The sequence below is a fragment of the Erinaceus europaeus genome, chromosome 13, assembly GCF_950295315.1.
Source record: "Erinaceus europaeus chromosome 13, mEriEur2.1, whole genome shotgun sequence".
Classification (NCBI taxonomy): Eukaryota; Metazoa; Chordata; class Mammalia; order Eulipotyphla; family Erinaceidae; genus Erinaceus; species Erinaceus europaeus.
This window is the reverse complement of record NC_080174.1, coordinates 1,383,621-1,406,340: the sequence shown is the minus strand read 5'-3', so window position 1 is coordinate 1,406,340 and position 22,720 is coordinate 1,383,621. Positions and strand designations below refer to the sequence as shown.

Genomic DNA, 22,720 nt, shown 5'->3' with positions numbered 1-22,720 from the left:
ACTTGTCAGCTAGATACTCAGAGTCAGTGGCCGTGGCTCCTTCTCCACACTCACGCTCACGCTCACACATGCATCCCCACAGTGTCGCCGCTGCTGCTGCTGCTGTCGTCCTCAAGCGCTTGGCAGTAAATTTCTGACATGGCCTATTTTTTTTTCTTCATAAAACTTGAAGACACATTTTTCCCCAACCCAGGCTCCCTTCTCACAACCTGTGTGCCAGATCAGAACACTGGCAACGACCCCACGTTCGAATCTAACATGCAGACAGACGCCCTGTAGGTTCCGCCAGCTGGCCTGCAGCTTTCGCGCTGGGCTGTGCGGCCCTTTGCTCTGCAGTCTCTCCCTTCCTTGTCTTCATAACAGCGTGTTTCCAGGGAGAGGAATCCGTCAGGTGTGTGTGTCCTCAAGATATCGGTGTATACCTTTGCCTACGTCTGCCCTTAAGATGCTTACCCTTGGCACAGCTGTGTGCACGCAGGCCCCATAAACAGAAGGGATGGCCCACGTGGAGCCTTTGGTAGAACCCCGTGTGATGTACACTGTGCCTTCCAGCCCACACCCCTCTTGCCTCTCGGTGCCAATGGTGCAATGAGGGTTATTTCTCAAGCCTGAGATGTGAACAAAACTCTTCTCCCCAGCATCCAGAGAACCCCAGTGTGGCTTCTTTATTTTTTATGTTCTTTTTTTTCTTTTAAGATTTTTCTTTATTATTCATGAAGAATGATAGGCAGGCAAAGAAAGAACCATACATCATTCTGGTACTTGTTCTGTGGGGATTGAACTCAGGACCTCCTGCTTGAGAGTCCAGTGTTTTACTCACTGTGCCACCTTCCAGACCTCTGGTTTTTCTATAGTATACTCTATGTCGGGGGTCTTGAAATTAGGGGCTAGGAGCCACACAGAAATCACCAACATGGCAGGCGTGTGTGGTGGAATCTGTCACCTGTTTTGAGGGATGTTTAGTCACAACCAGATGGAGAGAATCATGATTTTTCTAAAAGGGGCAAGTGTGTAAGCAGTTTAGACTGCAATGGAGGGGCCAGTATCTGACTCTGGGAGTGACAGGAGACAGTCAGGCTCTGGGTGACAGGGGACAGTCAGGCTCTGGGTGACAGGGGACAGTCACACTCTGGGTGACAGGGGGACAGTCAGGCTCTGAGTGACAGGGGACAGTCAGGCTCTGGGTGACGGGACAGGCAGGATCGGGGCATGGTGACAGGACAGTTGGGTTTTAGGGGAAGACTTTCACTCACAGGAACTTGAAAAGTAATTTTATTGGAGAAATAATGGTTTGCAGTCAATGCAAATGCGGGCACATGAGCTGTACCACGTTTAACCTCCACTTCCCAGCTTAGCATCTGCCCATCCCACACTGGCGTCCTGTGCTGCAGACAGCCACAGAGAGCCCTCGCCTTCTAGAACACCCTGTCCCTTCCCAGCTCCCCTCCCCGCCCCTCCCCTGCTAGACGCCACACCGTCCTTGTTTATTCTGCTCCACGGCACCTGCCAGGTGTCCCAGGCAATTATCCAGTCTCTGTTCAAGATGTTTACCTGTGAGCTGTCAGGAACATCAACCCTTCCAGTTACGTCTCAGGAGAAAGCTAGAATGCAAACTCTGAAGAGAGATTCACTTTGCATTCTGTCTCTTGCTTTGTCTGACACTGAAGGGAGTCAGATCAGTTCTCAAAAGTGTGGGTGTCAAGGGCCACTTCTTAAGAGGGGAGCGTCCTCTAAATTTTGCAAGGTTGCCTGTAATTATTCTTTTAATGGTGTTCAGGTCTGTCTAGGGGCAGGTTCAGATCAGGTTTAGATAAAAAAAGGTCGTATGCTTGTACGCTAAGGAAGACCAAATGAAGTCCATCAATTAAAGAAAAATGAATAAATGCAAAAAAAAAAAAGTGCTCATATCGACTCTGTGAACTTAACGTGTTGATTGCTGTCACCTCTCTGAAGTTCAGTTGCTTGTGGGGAAGGAGACGGGGCCCTCCTGTCCTTAGCATGACCGTGACCCTGGCTGTGTGGCGCCTCAGCTGACTGGTTCTGCACCCTCCCACGGGCGCCTCCCCTCACATCACTCATCCCAGGCGCTGGACCCCTTCCCTGTAGGAAAGGCAACACAGAGCCGCTCGCTGCTTCCATTCCGTCCTCGTCCGTTTCCAGCTGAGCTAGACAGAAAGTCTTTGTAGATGCAGAAAGACAGAAAGGGGGAAGAACAGTGAATTAGCAGGAGACAAGACTGCGGTCAGCTGAAAATGCGGCCTCATCACTGCCACGTTGAGTGAAGTGCGTAGATACCCCAGAGGGAATGGAGTCTGGCAGTGGCACACCCAGCTGAGCACAAGGACCCAGGTTTGAGCCCCCACTCCCCACTTCAGGGGGAGCTTCACAAGCAGTGGGTCTGCGGGTGTCTCTCTCCCTCTCTCGCTTCCCCTCTCCTCTCAGGTTTTCCATGTCTGTATCCAGTGGACAAATACTTTTTTAAAGAAAAGATGATCAGCTTGACTAGAAAAAAGGCCATTGTATCAGCGCTGTTTCCAGACTAAAAATCGTGAATAGCTACGAACAGTGTCCTATCACGAAGATAAGACTGGGCGCCAGGTGCCCAGGTCCAAGCCCCCACCCCACCTGCGGGGGGAGCTCCACAAATGGTGGGGCAGGCTTGGGGTGTCTCCGTCTCCCTCCCTCTCTGTAGCCTCCTTTCTCTTGATTTCTGGCTATCTCTAGCAGATAAATAAAGATAAAAAAGATAAGGCTGGGTGGTCAGACTTGTGACTGAGGCTCCCGGTTCCACCCCCAGTTGGCCACAGATATAAACCAGAACAAAAATCCATGAACACAAACTCCAAGGCATTATTCATGATAAGAAGGATGAGAAAACGAAGAAACGAAAAGATACGAGATCTCACCGCCACCCCTCCCCCCCCAGAGTCCTTTACTTGCGTGCCGGTGGGGTGAGAGTGTTTGCAGAAAACTGAGCCGTTTTACACATGTACCAACAACTATTTACTATGGACTGTCAGCCACTGATCCCCCCAATAAAAAATAAACAGAGGAACACATAGGAAATATTTTAAAAGGCTCAGGAGGAAATGACATGATTTAAGACAGAAACCATGAGCATTTATGTTATGTTTAAAAGCCTATGGCCATCCACGTGTGAACGTCATCCATGAACACATCTGCGTGTGGCTTCGAAAGCTGTGTTGTCTCACGTTCTTACCTTGAAAACCCTCTGTCCATTTCTCCTCCCCTTTCTTGTTTTTAAGTTGTCTCACGTTTCTGAGTCTGCTTTTCTGTGTGTCACTGGCTCTCCCTCCCTGTCCCCCTGCCCCTCTCAGTCTTTCTCTGCCCTGTCAAAGGAGATATTTGGTAATTGCAGACGCATCTGTCAAAGGAAACATTTGATAATTGCAGACGCATCTGTCAAAGGAGATATTTTGGTAATTGCAGACCCACAGAATATGTGGCATTACATGATGGCACATTCCTCTCCATCAGCCACTGCTGTCACCTCTGAAGAAGGCGGAGGCAGCAGGGTGGCGGGCGGGTGGGACTCTCCCTGATGGGGCGGAGCCCTGGTGACAGGCGCCAGTCTGTGAGGACTCTCTTCCCAGAGATCTCTCCCCTGAGAGACCCCTCCAGACCTCGTGCAGAGTTTCTTGGTGTCAAAGCTCTTGGGAGAGCCTCTTGGCTCCAGACCATGGAGGTGCCCCCAAAATGCAGGGGTTCATCCATCGGACTCCAGGCTGGAGGGAGAAGGGAGGGAGAGAAAGAGAGGGAGGTAGGGGGAGGTAGAAGAGGAGATGGAGGGGGAAGGGGAGGGGAGGGGTCCAGAGTGAGTGACTCCTGTCTCCCACCCCCACAGCCGGCTGCCAGGACTCCCTCATCACAGAGCTGCACCACTTCCGCGTCCTGGGTGACGAGCAGGTGAGCCGGACGGGCCGGGACGGCCGTCAGAGCCGGGGGCAGGGCTGGAAGGCTGGGCTCAGGTAGCACCCATGTCCATGAGAAGCAATGACAGAAGCCAGAACTCCCACCTCTGCTCCCCATAAGGAATTTGGTCCAGGCTCCCAGAGGGATAAAGAACAGGGAAGCTTCCAGTGGAGGGGACGGGAGCTGTGTGGGATTGTACCCTCTCTTATCCTACAGTCTTGTTGATCATTATTAAATCACTAATGAAAAAAAGTTCTTCCAAAGGTCAAAACAGATTAAATGCCCCAGTCAAAAAGAATCTTCTATTATAAATAACCAAAGGAAAACTAGTCGGAGTAAAGAAAGTCACCGATGAGGGGTCCGCAGGGCCCTGAGCCTTCTGTGTGCTGTGCTCTCTGCCCGCAGTACGCCCGCTACCAGCAGTACGGCGCGGAGGAGTGTGTCCTGCGCATGGGCGGCGTGCTGTGCCCGAGGCCGGGCTGCGGGGCCGGGCTGCTCCCCGAGCCGGGCAGCAGGAAGGTCACCTGCGAGGCGGGCAGCGGCCTGGGCTGCGGGGTGAGTACTGGCCACACGGGGCAGGGCCTGGACGCTGGGCCCCGTCTGCACCTAGATGCCGTTTAAGGACCGAGACGTGGGGCTGGCGGGTGGCTCAGTGGGCAGAGCTCAGGCCTTGCGGGGTGGCGGGGGGCTCTGGGTGTGAGCCCGGGCACAGCACCAAGGGAGCCTCGTGGTGGTGAAGAGGTGCTGGGGGCCTCTCCTCTGCTCTCTCTCTGGACAAAGACATTTTATAAACTGGGTGGGGGGAGACTCAGCAGCATGGTCCAGGGACAGGGCTTAGCCCCTGGGGCCTCATAAAACAGATTGGAAGAGACGGAGCGATTTTTATGACAGAGAGAGAGACCCCAGCACTGCTAGGCCCCCGCCTGGCCAGACCCCCAGGCACACAAGGCCTGCGCTCCACGGCCCTGAGCTGGCAGGGAAGAGAGAGAGAGGGACAAGCGGCCTCTGGGAGTCTGGGCCCAGGCGCTCCAGCCCTCCCCTCCAGGCCTCAGCCACCTCAGGGCAGAGATGTCGTCAGAGCAAAGCTAGAGGGGAATGAACCCCAAACGTTGCCCAAGCCACCTAGAGGTGTGTAGGGGCCCCGAGGGTGGCGCACCCCACTAAGTACACTTAGCACCAAGCGCAAGGACCCGCACAGGGATCCAGGTTCAAGCCCCTGCTCCCCACCTGCAGGGGGACGTAGGCCTGCAGGTGTCTCTCTTTGTCCCTCCCTCCCTGTCTCTCTGTCTCCTGTCTCTCCCTCCTCTCTGTCTCTCACTTTCTCTCTGTTCTTGCCAATAAAGTGGGGAAAACGTCCACCAGGAGCGGTGGACGTGTAGTGCCGGCACGGAGCCCCAGCGACAACCCTGACGCAATAAAGAGAGGGGGAGAAGTGGTTTCTTTTGAGCTGTCCGCAAAGCAGACTTACTGTCCTGCCGTTCACGTGGTGTCACTGTTTGCGGCGTGATCGTGATGGAAGTGTCTTACCAGATTTTCAGATAAGCCGTCCTTTGTCGTAGCTTGAGTCCATTATCCTGAGATTGCTCCATTTTCAACGACAAACGAAAAGATAAGTGGCCTCTTTAAAAACAGCCTCCTCTCTGTTGGCTAGGGACAGTCACACCCGGAGGCCTGCTTGGATGTGACAAAAACCCTTTACCAGGCCCCATGCCACCAACGCTGGCCCCTGTCACAGTGACAAGGGGGGCATCACACCCCTTCCCAGACATCCGGCCCAGGAGACGGGGGTCCTGCTGTCTGTGCACCTACCCGCTGTCAGACAGAAACACGGAGCCCACATCTGCAGGAAAGGCTCAGCTGGCTGGTGTCCGGCTCCTCTGTCCGACCAAATGCCAGAGCGGCTCCTCCCTCTGTCTCTCCCTCTGTGTCTCTCCCTCTGTCTCTCCCTCTGTCTCTCTCCCTCTCTGTCTCTCCCTCTGTCTCTCCCTCTCTGTCTCTCCCTCTGTGTCTCTCTCCCTCTGTGTCTCTCTCCCTCTGTCTCTCTCCTCGCTCCCTTTCTCCCTCCCCGCTGAGAAATATTGATGTAAAGCCAATGTAAAGACATTTTAGATCTTAGCCAGTGATTCCAGGCTCGAGCGCTATTATTTCCTTAAAAGTCGCCTAGACGGGACTGGGCAGGTCTGCAAAACCACTCTCCTGCCTGAGGCTCTGAGGCCCAAGGTTCCATCCCCAGCACCACCATCAGGCAGAGCTGAGCGAGACTCTGGGGAAATAAAAGGAAATAAATCAAGTAAAATAAGTAAATCTTGTGGTCTGGGAGGTGGTTGGTGCAGTGGATAAAGCACTGGACTCTCAAGCATGAGGTCCTGAGTTCAGTCCCTGGAAGCACACGGCTTCTCCGCTGGACATGGATGTTGGCAGGTGGTCCCACACCCCCAGCCTGTGTCTGTCTGTCCCTAGTGGGGCAGGGCTCTGGGAGGGGAGGCTCCAGGACACAGGGGTGAGGCGTGTGTCTTCACAGCTGAAAGCTCGCCGCACCCCGCCGTGCACGCTCAAGGGGCGCACTGATCTTCCTGCAGCTGATGAACCAGCTCTGGGGGAAATAATAATAACAATAATAGTAATGATCCTGGAAAAAGACTCTCCTGCCTGAGGCTCTGGGGGCCTAGGTTCAATCCCCAGCACCACCATCAGCCAGAGCCTGAGCAGGGCTCTGGGGGAATAATAACGACAGCAATAACAGTAGCAATAATGTGAGAGCACAGTGGAGCTGTCTCAGGAGAGGGGAGTGCTTCCATGCGCTGACCAGGCTGTGCTCCCTCAGCTCCAGCCGCCAGTTCTCAGGGGCCATCAGCTGAGACGCCTTCAGGCTACCCCTACACAGAGCTGACAGTGTGGATGACTGCAGGGAGAGGACGCCACACTCAGCTCCGGGGAGACCCTGAGACAGCCATCCCAGAGACCCTGAGAGACGGCCTCCCAGAGACCCTGAGACAGCCCACCCAGAGACCCTGAGAGACGGCCTCCCAGAGACCTGAGAGACAGCCCTCCCAGAGACCCTGAGAGACAGCCATCCCAGAGACCCTGAGAGACAGCCTCCCAGAGACCCTGAGAGACGGCCTCCCAGAGACCCTGAGACACAGCCCTCCCAGAGACCCTGAGACAGCCCTCCCAGAGACCCTGAGACACGGCACTCCCAGAGACCCTGAGACACGACCTCCCAGAGACCCTGAGAGACAGCCTCCCAGAGACCCTGAGACACAGCCTCCCAGAGACCCTGAGAGACAGCCCTCCCAGAGACCCTGAGAGACGGCCTCCCAGAGACCCTGAGAGTCGCCCTCCCAGAGACCCTGAGACACGGCCTCCCAGAGACCCTGAGACACAGCCTCCCAGAGACCCTGAGACACGGCCTCCCAGAGACCCTGAGAGACAGCCCTCCCAGAGACCCTGAGACACAGCCTCCCAGAGACCCTGAGACACAGCCTCCCAGAGACCCTGAGACACGGCCTCCCAGAGACCCTGAGAGACAGCCCTCCCAGAGACCCTGAGAGACAGCCCTCCCAGAGACCCTGAGAGACGGCCTCCCAGAGACCCTGAGACACAGCCTCCCAGAGACCCTGAGAGACGGCCTCCCAGAGACCCTGAGAGATGGCCTCCCAGAGACCCTGAGAGTCACCCTCCCAGAGACCCTGAGACACGGCCTCCCAGAGACCCTGAGAGACGGCCTCCCAGAGACCCTGAGAGACAGCCCTCCCAGAGACCCTGAGACAGTCCTCCCAGAGACCCTGAGACACAGCCCTCCCAGAGACCCTGAGAGACGGCCTCCCAGAGACCCTGAGACATGGCCTCCCAGAGACCCTGAGACATGGCCTCCCAGAGACCCTGAGAGACAGCCCTCCCAAAGACCCTGAGAGACAGCCCTCCCAGAGACCCTGAGAGACAGCCCTCCCAGAGACCCTGAGAGACGGCCTCCCAGAGACCCTGAGACACGGCCTCCCAGAGACCCTGAGACACAGCCCTCCCAGAGACCCTGAGAGACAGCCCTCCCAGAGACCCTGAGACACGGCCTCCCAGAGACCCTGAGAGACAGCCCTCCCAGAGACCCTGAGAGACGGCCTCCCAGAGACCCTGAGACACAGCCTCCCAGAGACCCTGAGAGACGGCCTCCCAGAGACCCTGAGACACAGCCTCCCAGAGACCCTGAGAGACAGCCCTCCCAGAGACCCTGAGAGACAGCCCTCCCAGAGACCCTGAGACACGGCCTCCCAGAGACCCTGAGACACAGCCCTCCCAGAGACCCTGAGACACAGCCCTCCCAGAGACCCTGAGACAGCCCTCCCAGAGACCCTGAGACACGGCACTCCCAGAGACCCTGAGACACGACCTCCCAGAGACCCTGAGACACAGCCTCCCAGAGACCCTGAGACATGGCCTCCCAGAGACCCTGAGACACAGCCTCCCAGAGACCCTGAGACATGGCCTCCCAGAGACCCTGAGACACAGCCTCCCAGAGACCCTGAGACATGGCCTCCCAGAGACCCTGAGAGACAGCCTCCCAGAGACCCTGAGACATGGCCTCCCAGAGACCCTGAGAGATGGCCCTGCCGCTTGGTCTGCATCTCCACAGAGGGAGCCCGCCTGCTCGGCTCAAGGTGAGGGAACAGCACCACCTGCCGGTGGCGGCCGGTGCGGCACCTCGGGCTGCAGTGATCAGCGCAGGCCTGGCCCCCTGTTGCAGCCTCACATCATGGCGCACAGGGACCCGAGTTCAAGCCCCCAGCTCCCCACCAGCAGGGGAGTCGCTTCACAGGTGGTGAAGCAGGTCTGCAGGTGTCTGTCTTTCCCTCCCCCTCTCTGTCTTCCCCTCCTCTCTCCATTTCTCTCTGTCCTATCCAACAATAATGACTACAACAATAAAACAACAAGGGCAACAAAAGGGAATGAATAAATTAACAAATAAAATTTAAAAATAAATGAATAAAGACACGGCTGGGGAGACATCACAGGGTTCTGCAAAGGCCCCTCCTGCCTGAGGCTCAAGGCCCAGGTTCAATCCCCGGCTCCACCAGCAGCCAGAGCTGGGCCGGGCTCTGGCCTCCCCCCACCCCTCACCAGAAAATACAGGGGCCGGGTGGTGGTGCACCTGGTTGGACATACATGTTCGTACGTGTGCGCCCTGCACACGGGCCCCACCCCACCTGCAGGGGAAGCTCTGCGGGTGCTGAGGCAGGTCTGCGGTGTCTGTCCCTCCCTCCCAACTTCTGTCCTGCTCAGAAAAAATAGAAAATGGCCCCTGGGAGTGGTAGATGCTAGGGAAGCTCCAAGGACAAGATGAATACCTAGAAAGCACAAAGGGAGAGAGCAGACGGGCCTGGGAGGGAGACGTGAAGGCAGGAGCAACCGCAGCTCTCACACGTGTGCTTGCCCACAGCTGGTGTTCTGCCGGGAGTGCCTGGAGGCCTTCCATGACGGCGGCTGCCAAGGCCCGGGGGGCGTCCCTGGGACCCCCGCCCAGGTAGGTGTGGGGGTGTGGGGGTCCTGGGGCGACTCACCCCTGTGAGGGTCACTGTCAGCTGCAGGTGTGGACACACACACACTCACACACTGACACACTCACACACACTCACACTCACACACACTCACATGCTCACACACGCTCAAACATGCTCACACGCTCACACACACTCACACACACACTCACACACACACACACACTCTCACACACACACTCACACACACACTCACAAACATACACACTCACACACTCACACACACACCACACACACATGCTCACACACACTCACACTCTCACACACACTAAAACACACACACATAGTCACACACACTCACACATACACTCACACACACTCACAAACACACACTCACACACTGACACACACACACATACTCACACACACTCACAAACACACACACACTCACACATACACTGACACACTCACTCACACACACTCAAACACACATACACACACTCACACACACACACTCAAGTATACTCACACACACACTCACGCTCACACACACACTCAGACACACACACTCACACACACACATACATACACTCACACACACTCACACATGCACACTCACACATACACACACACTCACACACACACACTCACACACTCACACATACACACTCACACACACACTCACACACACGCTCACACACACGCTCACACACACACTGACACACACACATACACACACTCACACACACTCACACTCACACACCCTCACACACTCACACTCACACACCCTCACACACTCACACTCACTGACACATACACACACACTCACACTCACACACACACACTGACACACACACCACTCACACACACACATTCGCTCACACATGCTCACACACACACTCACACATGCTCACACTCACATGCTCACACTCACATGCTCACACACACACTGACACGCTCACACACGCTCACACACACACTCACACACAACTCACACTCACACACACTTACAAACACACACACACTCACCCCACACACTGACACACTCACACACACACATTCACACACACACACACTCACACACACACGCTCACACACACACACACACACACTCACACACACACACACACACTCACACTCACACACACACACATTCACACACTCACACACACTCACACACACATTCACACTCATACATTCACACACTCACACACACACTCACACACACACACTCTCACACACACACTCACATACACACTCACACACACTCACACACACACTCACACACTGACACACACACACTCACACACACACACACACACACGCTCACACACTGACACACACACACACTGACACACACTCACACACACTCACACACACACGCTCACACACACACTCACACACACACACACACACACTCACACACACACTCACTTTCCCCATCAAGGTGGGGGAGGACCTGGCAGTTCTTAAAGCAGCGAGCAGGGAAGTGGCTGCAAAGCACCTCTGCACCACCAGGTGGCGCCAGGACCTTGAGAAAAACTGCATTTTCGTGTATTTTATTGATTTATTTTTGGCAACATATTTTACTTCTTTTATTTGTTCTAATTTTTTTTAGAGAGAGGGAAGGAGAGCTAGGAAGAGAGAAAAATCAGACACCTACAGACCTGCTTCACTGCTTACGAAGCCTCGTCCCTGCAGGTGGGGGCTGAGGGCTTGAACCTGGGTCCTTGCGCAGAATCTTGCGCTTCGTACTTTCTGCACTTAACAAGGTGCACCACTGCCTGCACCCTCATATTTTGCTTGTTTTAACGAGAAAGTGAGAGAGAGAGACCAGTGTCCACACCGCCCCGTGTCCGGCTGCTGTCTGTGTGTCCACACCGCCCCGTGTCAGCTGCTGTCTGTATGTCCACACTGCCCCGTGTACAGCTGCTGTCTGTGTGTCAACACCGCCCCGTGTACAGCTGCTGTCTGTGTGTCAACACAACCCCGTGTACAGCTGCTGTCTGTGTGTCCACACCGCCCCGTGTACAGCTGCTGTCTCTGTGTCCACACCGCCCCGTGTCCAGCTGCTGTCTGAGTGTCCACACCGCCCCGTGTACAGCTGCTGTCTGTGTGTCCACACCGCCCCGTATCCGGCTGCTGTCTGAGTGTCCACACCGCCCCGTGTCCGGCTGCTGTCTGTGTGTCCACACCGCCCCGTGTCCAGCTGCTGAGTGTCCACACTGCCCCGTGTCCGGCTGCTGAGTGTCCACACCGTCCCGTGTCCGGCTGCTGTCTGAGTGTCCACACCGCCCCGTGTCCGGCTGCTGTCTGTGTCCACACCGCCCCGTGTCCGGCTGCTGTCTGTGTGTCCACACCGCCCCGTGTCCGGCTGCTGTCTGTGTGTCCACACCGCCCCGTGTCCGGCTGCTGTCTGTGTGTCCACACCGCCCCGTGTCCGGCTGCTGTCTGTGTGTCCACACCGCCCCGTGTCCGGCTGCTGTCTGTGTGTCCACACCGCCCCGTGTCCGGCTGCTGTCTGTGTGTCCACACCGCCCCGTGTCCGGCTGCTGTCTGTGTGTCCACACTGCCCCGTGTCCAGCTGCTGAGTGTCCACACCGCCCCGTGTCCGGCTGCTGAGTGTCCACACCGTCCCGTGTCCGGCTGCTGTCTTGTGTCCACACCGCCCTGTGTCCGGCTGCTGTCTGTGTCCACACCGCCCCGTGTCCGGCTGCTGTCTGTGTGTCCACACCGCCCCGTGTCCGGCTGCTGTCTGAGTGTCCACACCGCCCCATGTACAGCTGCTGTCTGTGTGTCCACACCACCCCATGTCCGGCTGCTGTCTGAGTGTCCACACCGCCCCGTGTCCGGCTGCTGAGTGTCCACACCGTCCCGTGTCCGGCTGCTGTCTTGTGTCCACACCGCCCCGTGTCCGGCTGCTGTCTGAGTGTCCACACCGCCCCGTGTCCGGCTGCTGTCTGAGTGTCCACACCACCCCGTGTCCGGCTGCTGTCTGTGTGTCCACACCGCCCCGTGTCTGGCTGCTGTCTGTGTGTCCACACCGCCCCGTGTCCGGCTGCTGTCTGAGTGTCCACACCGCCCCGTGTCCGGCTGCTGTTTGAGTATCCACACCGCCCCGTGTCCGGCTGCTGTCTGAGTGTCCACACCGTCCTGTGTCCGGCTGCTAAGTGTCCACACCACCCCGTGTCCAGTTTCTCCTCAGGGCTGGGCTGCAGGGAGTCCCATACTCAGGGCCCCTGTTTCTAGCCCACTCTGCTGTGTCCCCAGGCCTACCCCGTGGACAAGATGGCCGCAGAGCGGGCTCGCTGGGAAGAGGCCTCCAAGGACACCATCAGGACCACCACCAGGCCCTGCCCTCGCTGCCGGGTGCCCGTGGAGAAGAATGGTGAGTGTGGCCTGGGGTGTTAGGTGCTCCCTGAAGCTCCCAGGCTCAGAGCAGGTGTGAGCAGGTATGAGCAGGTGCGGGCAGGTGAGGGCAGGTGTGAGATGTGAGCAGGTGAGAGCAGGTGTGAGGTGTGAGCAGGTATGAGCATGTGAGGGCCGGTGTGAGGTGTAAGCAGGTGTGGGCAGGTGAGAGCAGGTGTGAGGTGTGAGCAGGTGAGGGCAGGTGAGAGTGGGTGTGAGGTATGAGCAGGTGAGAGCAGGTGTGAGGTGTGAGCAGATGAGGGCAGGTGAGGGCAGGTGTGAGGTGTGAGCAGGTGAGGGCAGGTGAGAGTGGGTGTGAGGTGTGAGCAGGTGAGAGCAGGTGTGAGGTGTGAGCAGGTGAGGGCAGGTGAGAGTGGGTGTGAGGTATGAGCAGGTGAGAGCAGGTGTGAGGTGTGAGCAGGTGAGGGCAGGTGAGGGCAGGTGAGGGCAGGTGTGAGGTGTGAGCAGGTGTGGGCAAGTGAGAGCACGTGTGAGGTATGAGCAGGTGAGGGCAGGTGAGAGTGGGTGTGAGCAGGTGAGAGCAGGTGTGAGGTGTGAGCAGGTATGAGCATGTGAGGGCCGGTGTGAGGTGTAAGCAGGTGTGGGCAGGTGAGAGCAGGTGAGAGTGGGTGTGAGGTATGAGCAGGTGAGAGCAGGTGTGAGGTGTGAGCAGGTGAGGGCAGGTGAGGGCAGGTGTGAGGTGTGAGCAGGTGAGGGCAAGTAAGAGCAGGTGTGAGGTGTGAGCAGGTGAGAGCAGGTGAGAGTGGGTGTGAGGTATGAGCAGGTGAGAGCAGGTGTGAGGTGTGAGCAGGTGAGGGCAGGTGAGAGTGGGTGTGAGCAGGTGAGAGCAGGTGTGAGGTGTGAGCAGGTGAAAGCAGGTGAGGGCAGGTGAGAGCAGGTGTGAGCAGGTGAGAGCAGGTGTGAGCAGGTGAGAGCAGGTGTGAGGTGTGAGCAGGTGAGAGCAGGTGAGAGCAGGTGTGAGGTGAGAGCAGGTGAGAGTAGGTGAGGGCAGGTGTGAGCAGATGTGAGGTGAGAACAGGTGAGGGCAGGTGTGAGTAGGTGTGAGGTGTGAGCAGGTGAGGGCAGGTGAGAACAGGTGAGGGCAGGACCCTGGGCCTCAGGGCAGTTGAAATTGTGTTTTATATTGATTAACTGACCGATTGATTGATGGATTGGAGGAGTTAGAGCCAGTGTCACACTGGCCCATGCAATTCCGGGGGTCACCTGGCGTTTGCTCCCAAGCGTCCCAGGCTTACCCTTGTCCTCTTGTCGCCCCCATGTGTAGCCATGTCCTGTCCAGCCTGTGCCTGCACCTGCTGTGGACACAGAGGGCTGCAGGGCCGTCCACCCACTGGGCAGAGCCTCCTCAATGGGCTTGACTGGGTGTCGGCCCACAGCCTCTGTGTGGGTGCCCAGGGAGCTGCCCACCTGCTGGCGTCTGTGTCTGTATGAGAGAGACGGAGACGGAGACGGAGACGGAGATAGAGAGGAACAGAGAGGCACAGGGAGAGACGGAGACGGAGACGGAGATAGGGAGGAACAGAGAGGCACAGGGAGAGAGGCGAGGCAGAGAGCAATGCCCCGTCTGCCCACTGTGAAGCGCCTCTGAAGTCCTGGAAGCCAGTTTAGGCAGGCGGACTGGGAAGGTTCCGGAAACAGGACCACCGGCTCACAGTCGTCTGTCCGTCTGTCCACAGGCGGGTGTATGCACATGAAGTGCCCACAGCCCCAGTGCCGGCTCGAGTGGTGCTGGACCTGCGGCCGTGAGTGGACCCGAGACTGCATGGCCGACCACTGGTTCGACGTGTAGGGGTGGCCCCGTCTGTCTGTCTGTCGGTCTCCTTTTCCCAGCACACATGGGACACCCACCCATGCACACTCACACGCAGACACTCAGTACCAGCACCCAAAGGATGATGAGAACAGCCGTGCGCACCACAGGTCTGGGCAGACACAGCCCTTGCCTTTCAGCCGGACGGCCATCCTGGACAGAGCTCCTGTCACCAGCACAGGGACTCTACTCTGGCTCTGAGTCCCTGCACTGTCCCCCAGTGGTCCTGGGGTCTGCCCCTCCCTGTGAGACCCCTTGGGACGGGCAGTGGTCCTGGGGTCTGTCCCCTCCCTGTGAGACCCCCTCGTGGGCTCTGGTGTCCAAGGGTGGCAGCACTGCCTAGCTGTCCAGGGTCCTGACATGGAGCCAGAGCCTGTGTCCACCCCGAGGACACCATGTCCATGTTTGGCCTTGATGGAGCCCGGCCGCCCGTGACCAGGACCCAGGACCAGAGTCAGCGTCTCAGGCTCAGCTGACCCTGGAGGGCCTTACCTAGAACTATCGGTGACACCTCCCTGGCCATCAGGACACATCCGCCCTCGTCCCCCGACTCTGTGGCCCGCGGCCCCCCAGCCGGATGGCGCTGCATCCCCTCAGGAAGCCCAGGCCTGAGCTCTGCCCGCTAACATGGCTGATGTCAGTGTTAGTCCAGCTCCCTCCTTCTTTCTTCTGCTTCTGATCCTTTGGGGGGTGGCCAGGGCACAGCCCCGGGACCCGAGACTCAGGACTCCTGCCCAGTGCGGACACCCATGTCCCGCAGCCCGTGGGGGGTGGGGGGACTCTGCCCCTTGGACGGTCTCCTCACAGGGTGGCCATGAGAGGCACTGAGGGTCCTTTGGGGCGCTGTGTGTCCAGGGTCAGAGCCTCTCTCTGCAAACATGGCACCCAGCCATGCAGCACCCAGGGGTGACCTCAGAGAGTCTCCCAAGGACTCTGTCATTCGGCCTCTGCTCCAGGGGCCATTTCCCTCTCCCACTGGTCAGGGACTGTCCCTTCACAGTGGTCACCATAACAATGGCCCCTTGTCAGAGCTGACCAGGGACTGTCCCTTCACAGTGGTACCATGGCCACTGGCCTCCTGTCAGAGCTAACTGACCAGGGACTGTCTCTCCTGCTGTGGTCACCACTGGCCTCCTGTCAGAGTTGACCAGGGATTGTCCCTGCTGCTGTGGTCACCACTGGCCTGCTGTCAGAGCTAACCAGGGACTGTCCCTCCTGCTGTGGTCACCACTGGCCTCCTGTCAGAGCTGACCAGGGATTGTCCCTGCTGCTGTGGTCACCACTGGCCTGCTGTCAAAGCTGACCAGGGACTGTCCCTCCTGCTGTGGTCACTACTGGCCTCCTGTCAGAGCTGACCAGGGACTGTCCCTTCACAGTGGTCACCAAGGCCACCTGTCAGAACTGACCATGGACTGTCCCTGCTGCTGTGGTCACCACTGGCCTCCTGTCAGAGCTGACCAGGGACTGTCCCTTCACAGTGGTCACCATGGCCACCTGTCAGAACGGACCAGGGACTGTCCCTCCTGCTGTGGTCACCACTGGCCTCCTGTCAGAGCTGACCAGGGACTGTCCCTCCCTCAGTGGTCACCACTGGCCTCCTGTCAGAACTAACCAGGGACAGTCCCTCCTGCTGTGGTCACCACTGGCCCCTGTCAGAACTGACCGAGGACTATCCCTCCTGCTGTGGTCACCACTGGCCTCCTGTCAGAGCTAACCAGGAACTGTCCCTTCACAGTGGTCACCATGGCCTCCTGTCAGAACTGACCAGGGACTGTCCCTCCCTCAGTGGTCACCACTGGCCTCCTGTCAGAGCTGACTAGGGACTGTCCCTCCAATCAGAGTCAGCCAGGGCACGGCCCTGATAGTGGGTGTGGGGACGGGGAGCCACAGGCTAGAGCCAACACTCGGGGCCACGCCCAGCCAGGCCCTCAAACAGTCCCCAGCACCCCCACCCCAAGAGCCCAGGAGTGGCCCTCTTTGTCCCCATGAGGAGTGGGCCATCTCTGTCCCCGTGAGGGGTGGGCCCTCTCTGTCCCCGTGAGGAGTGGCCCCTCTCTGTCCCCGTGAGGAGTGACCCCTCTCTGTCCCCGTGAGGAGTGGGCCTCTCTGTCCCCGTGAGGAGTGGGCCCTCTCTGTCCCCATGAGGAGTGGCCCGTCTCTGTCCCCATGAGGAGTGGCCCCTCTCTGTCCCCGTGAGGAGTGGCCCCTCTCTGTCCCCATGAGGAGTGGGCCTCTCTGTCCCCGTGAGGAGTGGCCCGTCTCTATCCCCGTGAGGAGTGGGCCCTCTCTGTCCCCTTGAGGAGTGGGCCTCTCTGTCCCCATGAGGAGTGGGCCTCTCTGTCCCTGTGAGGAGTGGCCCCTCTCTGTCCCCGTGAGGAGTGGCCCCTCTCTGTCCCTGTGAGGAGTGAGTGGGCCTCTCTGTTCCCGTGAGGAGTGACCCCTCTCTGTCCCCGTGAGGAGTGGGCCCTCTCTGTCCCCGTGAGGAGTGGGCCTCTCTGTCCCCGTGAGGAGTGGCCCCTCTCTGTCCCCGTGAGGAGTGCCCTCTCTCTGTCCCCGTGAGGAGTGGGCCTCTCTGTCCCTGTGAGGAGTGGCCCCTCTCTGTCCCTGTGAGGAGTGGGCCTCTCTGTCCCCGTGAGGAGTGGCCCCTCTCTGTCCCCATGAGGAGTGGGCCTCTCTGACCCTGTGAGGAGTGGCCCGTCTCTATCCCCGTGAGGAGTGGGCCCTCTCTGTCCCCTTGAGGAGTGGGCCTCTCTGTCCCCGTGAGGAGTAAGGCGGTGGTGCACCTGGTTAAGCGCACACACTACAGTGTGCAAGGGCCCAAGTTCAAGCCTCTGGTCCCTACCTGCAGGGGGAAAGCTTCCTGAGTGGTGAAGCAAGGCTGAAGGTGTCTCTGTCTGTCTCTCTCCCTCTCCCTCTCCCTCCCCCTCTCCCTTTTTACCCGAGCACTGCGCAGCTCTGCCTTATGGTTGTGCGGGGGTGGGGGGGATTGAACCTGGACTTTGGCGCCTCAGGCAGGAGAGTCTCTGCATAACCATTATGCTATCTACCCTCCGCCCTCTCTATCTCCCCTGCCCTCTCAACTTCTCTCTGTCTCTGTCTAATAGTAAATAAATAAGACTGGACCTGCTGCCCAGACTACAGAAGGTCACTCTGTCACGCAGTCTTCACAAAGAGGGTGACAGTGCTGTGGTCATGGTCACTCACAACTGGAGGCAGGACCCTCAGAGCAGAGCAGCACTCTGTCCTTAGAATGTCGGGAGCATCCGGAGGGGAAGCACCTGGCCACAGACAATTGACGGGGGGACACCTGGCCACAGACAGTTGACAGGGGGGACACCTGGCCACAGTCAATTGATGGAGGGACACCTGGCCATGGCCAATTAACAGGGGGAGCACATGGCCATGGCTGTCGAGCTAGCTTCGCGGGCAGGAGAAAGAGACGACCAGGGACTCATGCCTGAGTGGTACACAGTTCAGTCTTTATTCTGTGGAACGCAGCGCAATCTAAGCTATCTCTAATCACAATCCTGTCTTTATCCTGAGGCGGAAGAGTCAGGTCTGAAGAGGATGTACGTAGGATAGGGGGTGGGGAGAAGGAAAAAGTGTGCAAAACAGGGAGGATTAAACCAGTGCCCTGCAGGCAGGGCGGTGCTTAGTTAACAGTGGTTATGTAAATAGAATACAGTGTTAAGCAGGGGGGATTAAACCAATGAAACAGAAGGGGTCTTAGAAGCAGAATTAGAAGCATACCAACAATTCCCCCTTTCTTTTTAACTAATGGCCATAGTATCAGGAGTGTGGGGTGAACAGAAACCTATATCGTACAGGCATTTTCAAAAGAACTGGCAGAAGACATGGAGGAACAAGTAAGAGAGCAGCAAGAACAGTGTAATGCCAAGGGGAGGCCTGAGGGGGAGTTTCCTGCCTCAAGGGCAGAGCCTAGCGGACGAAAGGGTGTTTCCTGCCTCTGTGGGCATCTCTTTCCTCTAGGGGTGTTTCCTGCCTCAAAGGGCATTTCCTGCCTCTATGGGCATTACCTAGTGAGGGGGGGTTTCCTGCCTCTGGGGACAGGGCCTGCAGGTGAGGGGACATTGCCTATGGAGTCCCAAGGCTCTGGCTGCAAAGTCCATGGACTGCTGCGGTCAGTCTTTGAGAAACCTAGCAGTGTAAAGGGAAGCTGCTGTAAAGTTGTGTAAAGTGTCCACAAGGTGTGCCAGTAAGTTCGATAGAAGTGTCAGTCCAAAGCAGATGACCACGGATGAAATGCCAGGGGATGAAACGCTGCACGTCTGTCTTGATGGGGAAGGTCAACCACTATGATTCTGCTTTTCTGTCGAGAGTGAGCTCTGGAGTCTGTGAATCAGTTTCTTCAGGTCGTGCCAGGTCACATCATTGGTTTCAGGGGCGGGGGGCTGCTGTAGTCATGCCATCTTGTGGGTGATGTCAGAGGACAGGGGTCCAAATGGATTTCCGGGGATTCCATTTGAGCAGATGTTTTTTCATGTGAAGACGACAGCTGTAATTTACTTACAGAAACAAAACTTTTTAAGGTTGTTTAAACAACATAAGCTCAACAGAAGAACCATGGTTAGAAGCCTCAAGATGAGAATCATTAGCATAACCATTATGCTATCTATCCCACCCATATTTATACAGTTTTCACAATTAAACATTTCACATTTATGCCAAGACGTAAAAAAAATCAAAAGAGAAAAAAACAATTTTTGGATTGTTTCGGGATATCTCTAGAAATCATGACTGCGTCCAGCTTTTTTTTTTTGTAAAGTCAATGTCATACAAAAATTCAGTCATTCAAATCACTGTCTTATGAAACGCAACTGAAAGCAGACAGCAAACAAGATATTCAGAGAACAATGAAGAGGGAATCGAGAGAAAAGCCGTAGGCAGCTTTTGCTTCTTTCACCTTGAACCAGATTATCCAGATCTCACCATGGAGCATCATGAGTCCCCAGAGGGTGCCCTAGTCCAAAAAGCTCTTTGAAATTCCATTTAGGCTGCTTCTGACTGTTCCTGCAGGATTGCTGCAGGCACCCATTTTTAAAAACATCTTCCCATCAAAGAAAGAATCGAATCAGGAGGGTAGAACTAACCACGTGTCTCCATTCTCGGGGACTGTCAGGGTACTGGAGAATGCTCTTCAAGTTAGAGTAGTCCTTCTCCATGGGAAACATGCGAGAGGGAGTCCAGAAAGTCCCAGGGGAAATCTCCACATATCTTCCAAGCTCTACGATCACAGTCGTAAGAAACCAAAGTGTGGCCAAGAGCAAAATGTAGTCCTTCTCGGGAAACATGGGAGAGGGAATCCAGAAAGTCCAAGGAGAAATCTCCATGCATCTTCCAAGCTCTAAGATCACAATCATAAGGAACCAAAGTTCCCAATCAGGGAACCAAAGTGTGGCCCAGAGCAAAATGTTCCAGAGTCAGAGAAACTGTCTCATGACGGAAGAGTAGAGGCTTTGGTAAACCTCTTCATAAGTAGAAAGGCAACGCATGGCGGATGGGTAGCCAAGTTTACTTATCTGGGATATGGGCGGGTTAGGTCCCACGTTGGTTGGGACACCTGGCCACGGCCAATTGACGGGAACACCTGGCCATGGCCAATTGACAGGGGAGCACTTGCCCACGGCCATTTGACGGGGGACACCTGGCTGCTAGGTCCTGATGGGGAGGTGATCGCTCACTGCTGCTGCCATCAGGGCTCCCTCCGGCAGGCTGGAGGAGGCCTTGAAGGCTGGAGGAGGCCTCTGGCTTCCCGTCCCCCACAGCAGCTCCCCACAGACTCCCTGCCTCACTTATCAAACTGTTCTGCTGCTTGCTGATAAAAGTCTACAATCCCAGGGTTTGGCTCAGCTAGTAGGAGCGGGCGGCCCAGTGCACAGGGCTTCACCACCTACCGTCTGTCTTGGGGAGGGTCGCTGGAGCCTCTGAAGCCAGAGTCCTGAGGATGGTCCCTGCACTGCAGCCTTGAGTCCCCCAGGGAGGAGGGGAGGGCCAGAAGGCCAGGACTGTTTGGGCATAGGCAGGGAGGTGTTCGTGTCCCCCTGTCCTTCCCTCCACCCGGACCAGGGACCCACACCACTGGCACAGCACCCAAAGGTCTGCCTTAACTGGCCCACATTGTCACATCAGGCAAAGTGAGTAGGAAGGAAGTGGGCTGGTGTCCCTGGGCTGGTGTCCCTGGGCTGGTGTCCCTGGGGTGGGAGTCCCTGGGCTGGTGTCCCTGGGCTGGTGTCCCTGGGGTGGGAGTCCCTGGGGTGGGAGTCCCTGGGCTGGTGTCCCTGGGGTGGGAGTCCCTGGGCTGGTGTCCCTGGGGTGGTGTCCCTGGGGTGGGAGTCCCTGGGCTGGTGTCCCTGGGCTGGTGTCCCTGGGGTGGAGTCCCTGGGGTGGTGTCCCTGGGGTGGGTGTCCCTGGGCTGGTGTCCCTGGGGTGGGTGTCCCTGGGGTGGTGTCCCTGGGGTGGGAGTCCCTGGGCTGGTGTCCCTGGGCTGGTGTCCCTGGGGTGGAGTCCCTGGGGTGGTGTCCCTGGGGTGGGTGTCCCTGGGGTGGGAGTCCCTGGGCTGGTGTCCCTGGGGTGGTGTCCCTGGGGTGGGTGTCCCTGGGCTGGTGTCCCTGGGGTGGTGTCCCTGGGCTGGTGTCCCTGGGCTGGTGTCCCTGGGCTGGAGTCCCTGGGGTGGTGTCCCTGGGGTGGGTGTCCCTGGGGTGGGTGTCCCTGGGCTGGTGTTCCTGGGGTGGGTGTCCCTGGGATGGTGTCCCTGGGCTGGTGTCCCTAGGGTGGGTGTCCCTGGGCTGGTGTCCCTGGGGTGGGTGTCCCTGGGCTGGTATCCCTGGACTGGTGTCCCTGGGGTGATGTCCCTGGGCTGGTGTCCCTGGGGTGGGTGTCCCTGGGCTGGTGTCCCTGGTGTGGGTCTCCCTGGGGTGGTGTCCCTGGGCTGATGTCCCTGGGCTGGTGTCCCTGGGGTGGGTGTCCCTGGGGTGGGTGTCCCTGGGCTGGTGTCCCTGGGCTGGTGTCCCTGGGGTGGGTGTCCCTAGGCTGGTGTCCCTGGGGTGGGTGTCCCTGGGGTGGGTGTCCCTGGGCTGGTGTCCCTGGGGTGGGTGTCCCTGGGGTGGTGTCCTTGGGCTGGTGTCCCTGGGGTGGTATCACTGGGCTGGTGTCCCTGGGCTGGTGTCCCTGGGGTGGGTGTCCCTGGGGTGGGTGTCCCTGGGGTGGGTGTCCCTGGGGTGGGTGTCTCTGGGGTGGAGTCCCTGGGGTGGGTGTCCCTGGGCTGGTGTCCCTGGGTGGGAGTCAGAAGCTGGACTCTGCAGAGACGTCTCTGGAGAGTGACTAAACCAAGGACAATGGCCGTGGATTGGTTGTCCATTTTCAGAAGCAAACGCTCCCCCCCCCCCCCCCCTGCCGACTGGTCCTTCCAGAAAGGCCGCCTCTCCCTCACATGTGAGACTGACTGGCGGGCGCCGGCACCCGGAGTGTCTCCCTCAGAGAAGGAGTAGGGAGTCCCGAGGCAGCACTGTCCTGCAGCACAGCCGGCGGGTCTGGGGACAGAGGCGGCTGACAGGGACACCAGGGCCCGGCAGCACCCACAGTCCCTCCCCAGCCTCACGGACGGTGGGGCAGATGGGAGGTGACACCCTTATTTTAATTCATAAACAAGAGAGAAAGGCAGAGAGGGACGTCCTCCATCCTGGCTCCAGTGCAGAGTGTGGAGACCCGCTCTAGTAACAATGTCCTCCCCACCCCAGGGTGACACCAGCCTCACCACTGACAGACCTGGGTGACTGCTGAGTGGACATCAGTGTAGGAGGGGTGGGTGCTGGGGGCTAAGTGGACCATGGAGGGGATGGGTGTTGGGTGGGCGGTGGGTGAGGAGAGAGTGGGTGCCGGGTGAGGAGGGTGTTTGCTGTGTGAGGAGTGGTGGGCGCCGGGTGAGGAGAGGGTGGGCGCCGGGTGAGGAGAGGGTGGGTGCCGGGTGAGGAGGGTGTTTGCTGTGTGAGGAGTGGTGGGCGCCGGGTGAGGAGAGGGTGGGTGCCGGGTGAGGAGAGGG

At 57.8% G+C, this 22,720-nt stretch overlaps 1 protein-coding gene across 4 annotated transcripts in view; it reads left to right on the top strand.

Moving 5' to 3' along the window:
- PRKN (parkin RBR E3 ubiquitin protein ligase) overlaps positions 1 to 15,307 on the top strand; it is a 362,091-nt gene extending 346,784 nt beyond the window's left edge. For 2 of the 4 annotated variants that reach the window (XM_060205130.1, XM_060205133.1), the window contains 3 exons: positions 3,866 to 3,927; positions 4,339 to 4,488; positions 8,561 to 8,896. In XM_060205130.1, the coding sequence (XP_060061113.1) occupies positions 3,866 to 3,927; positions 4,339 to 4,488; positions 8,561 to 8,881 (533 nt within the window). In that variant the 3' untranslated portion in view covers positions 8,882 to 8,896. Of the gene's footprint in view, positions 1 to 3,865; positions 3,928 to 4,338; positions 4,489 to 8,560; positions 8,936 to 9,364; positions 9,449 to 12,692; positions 12,811 to 14,527 lie in introns of those variants that run through there. The other 2 variants (XM_060205131.1, XM_060205132.1) reach the window with 2 other exon arrangements.
- Positions 15,308 to 22,720: the final 7,413 nt, after the last annotated feature.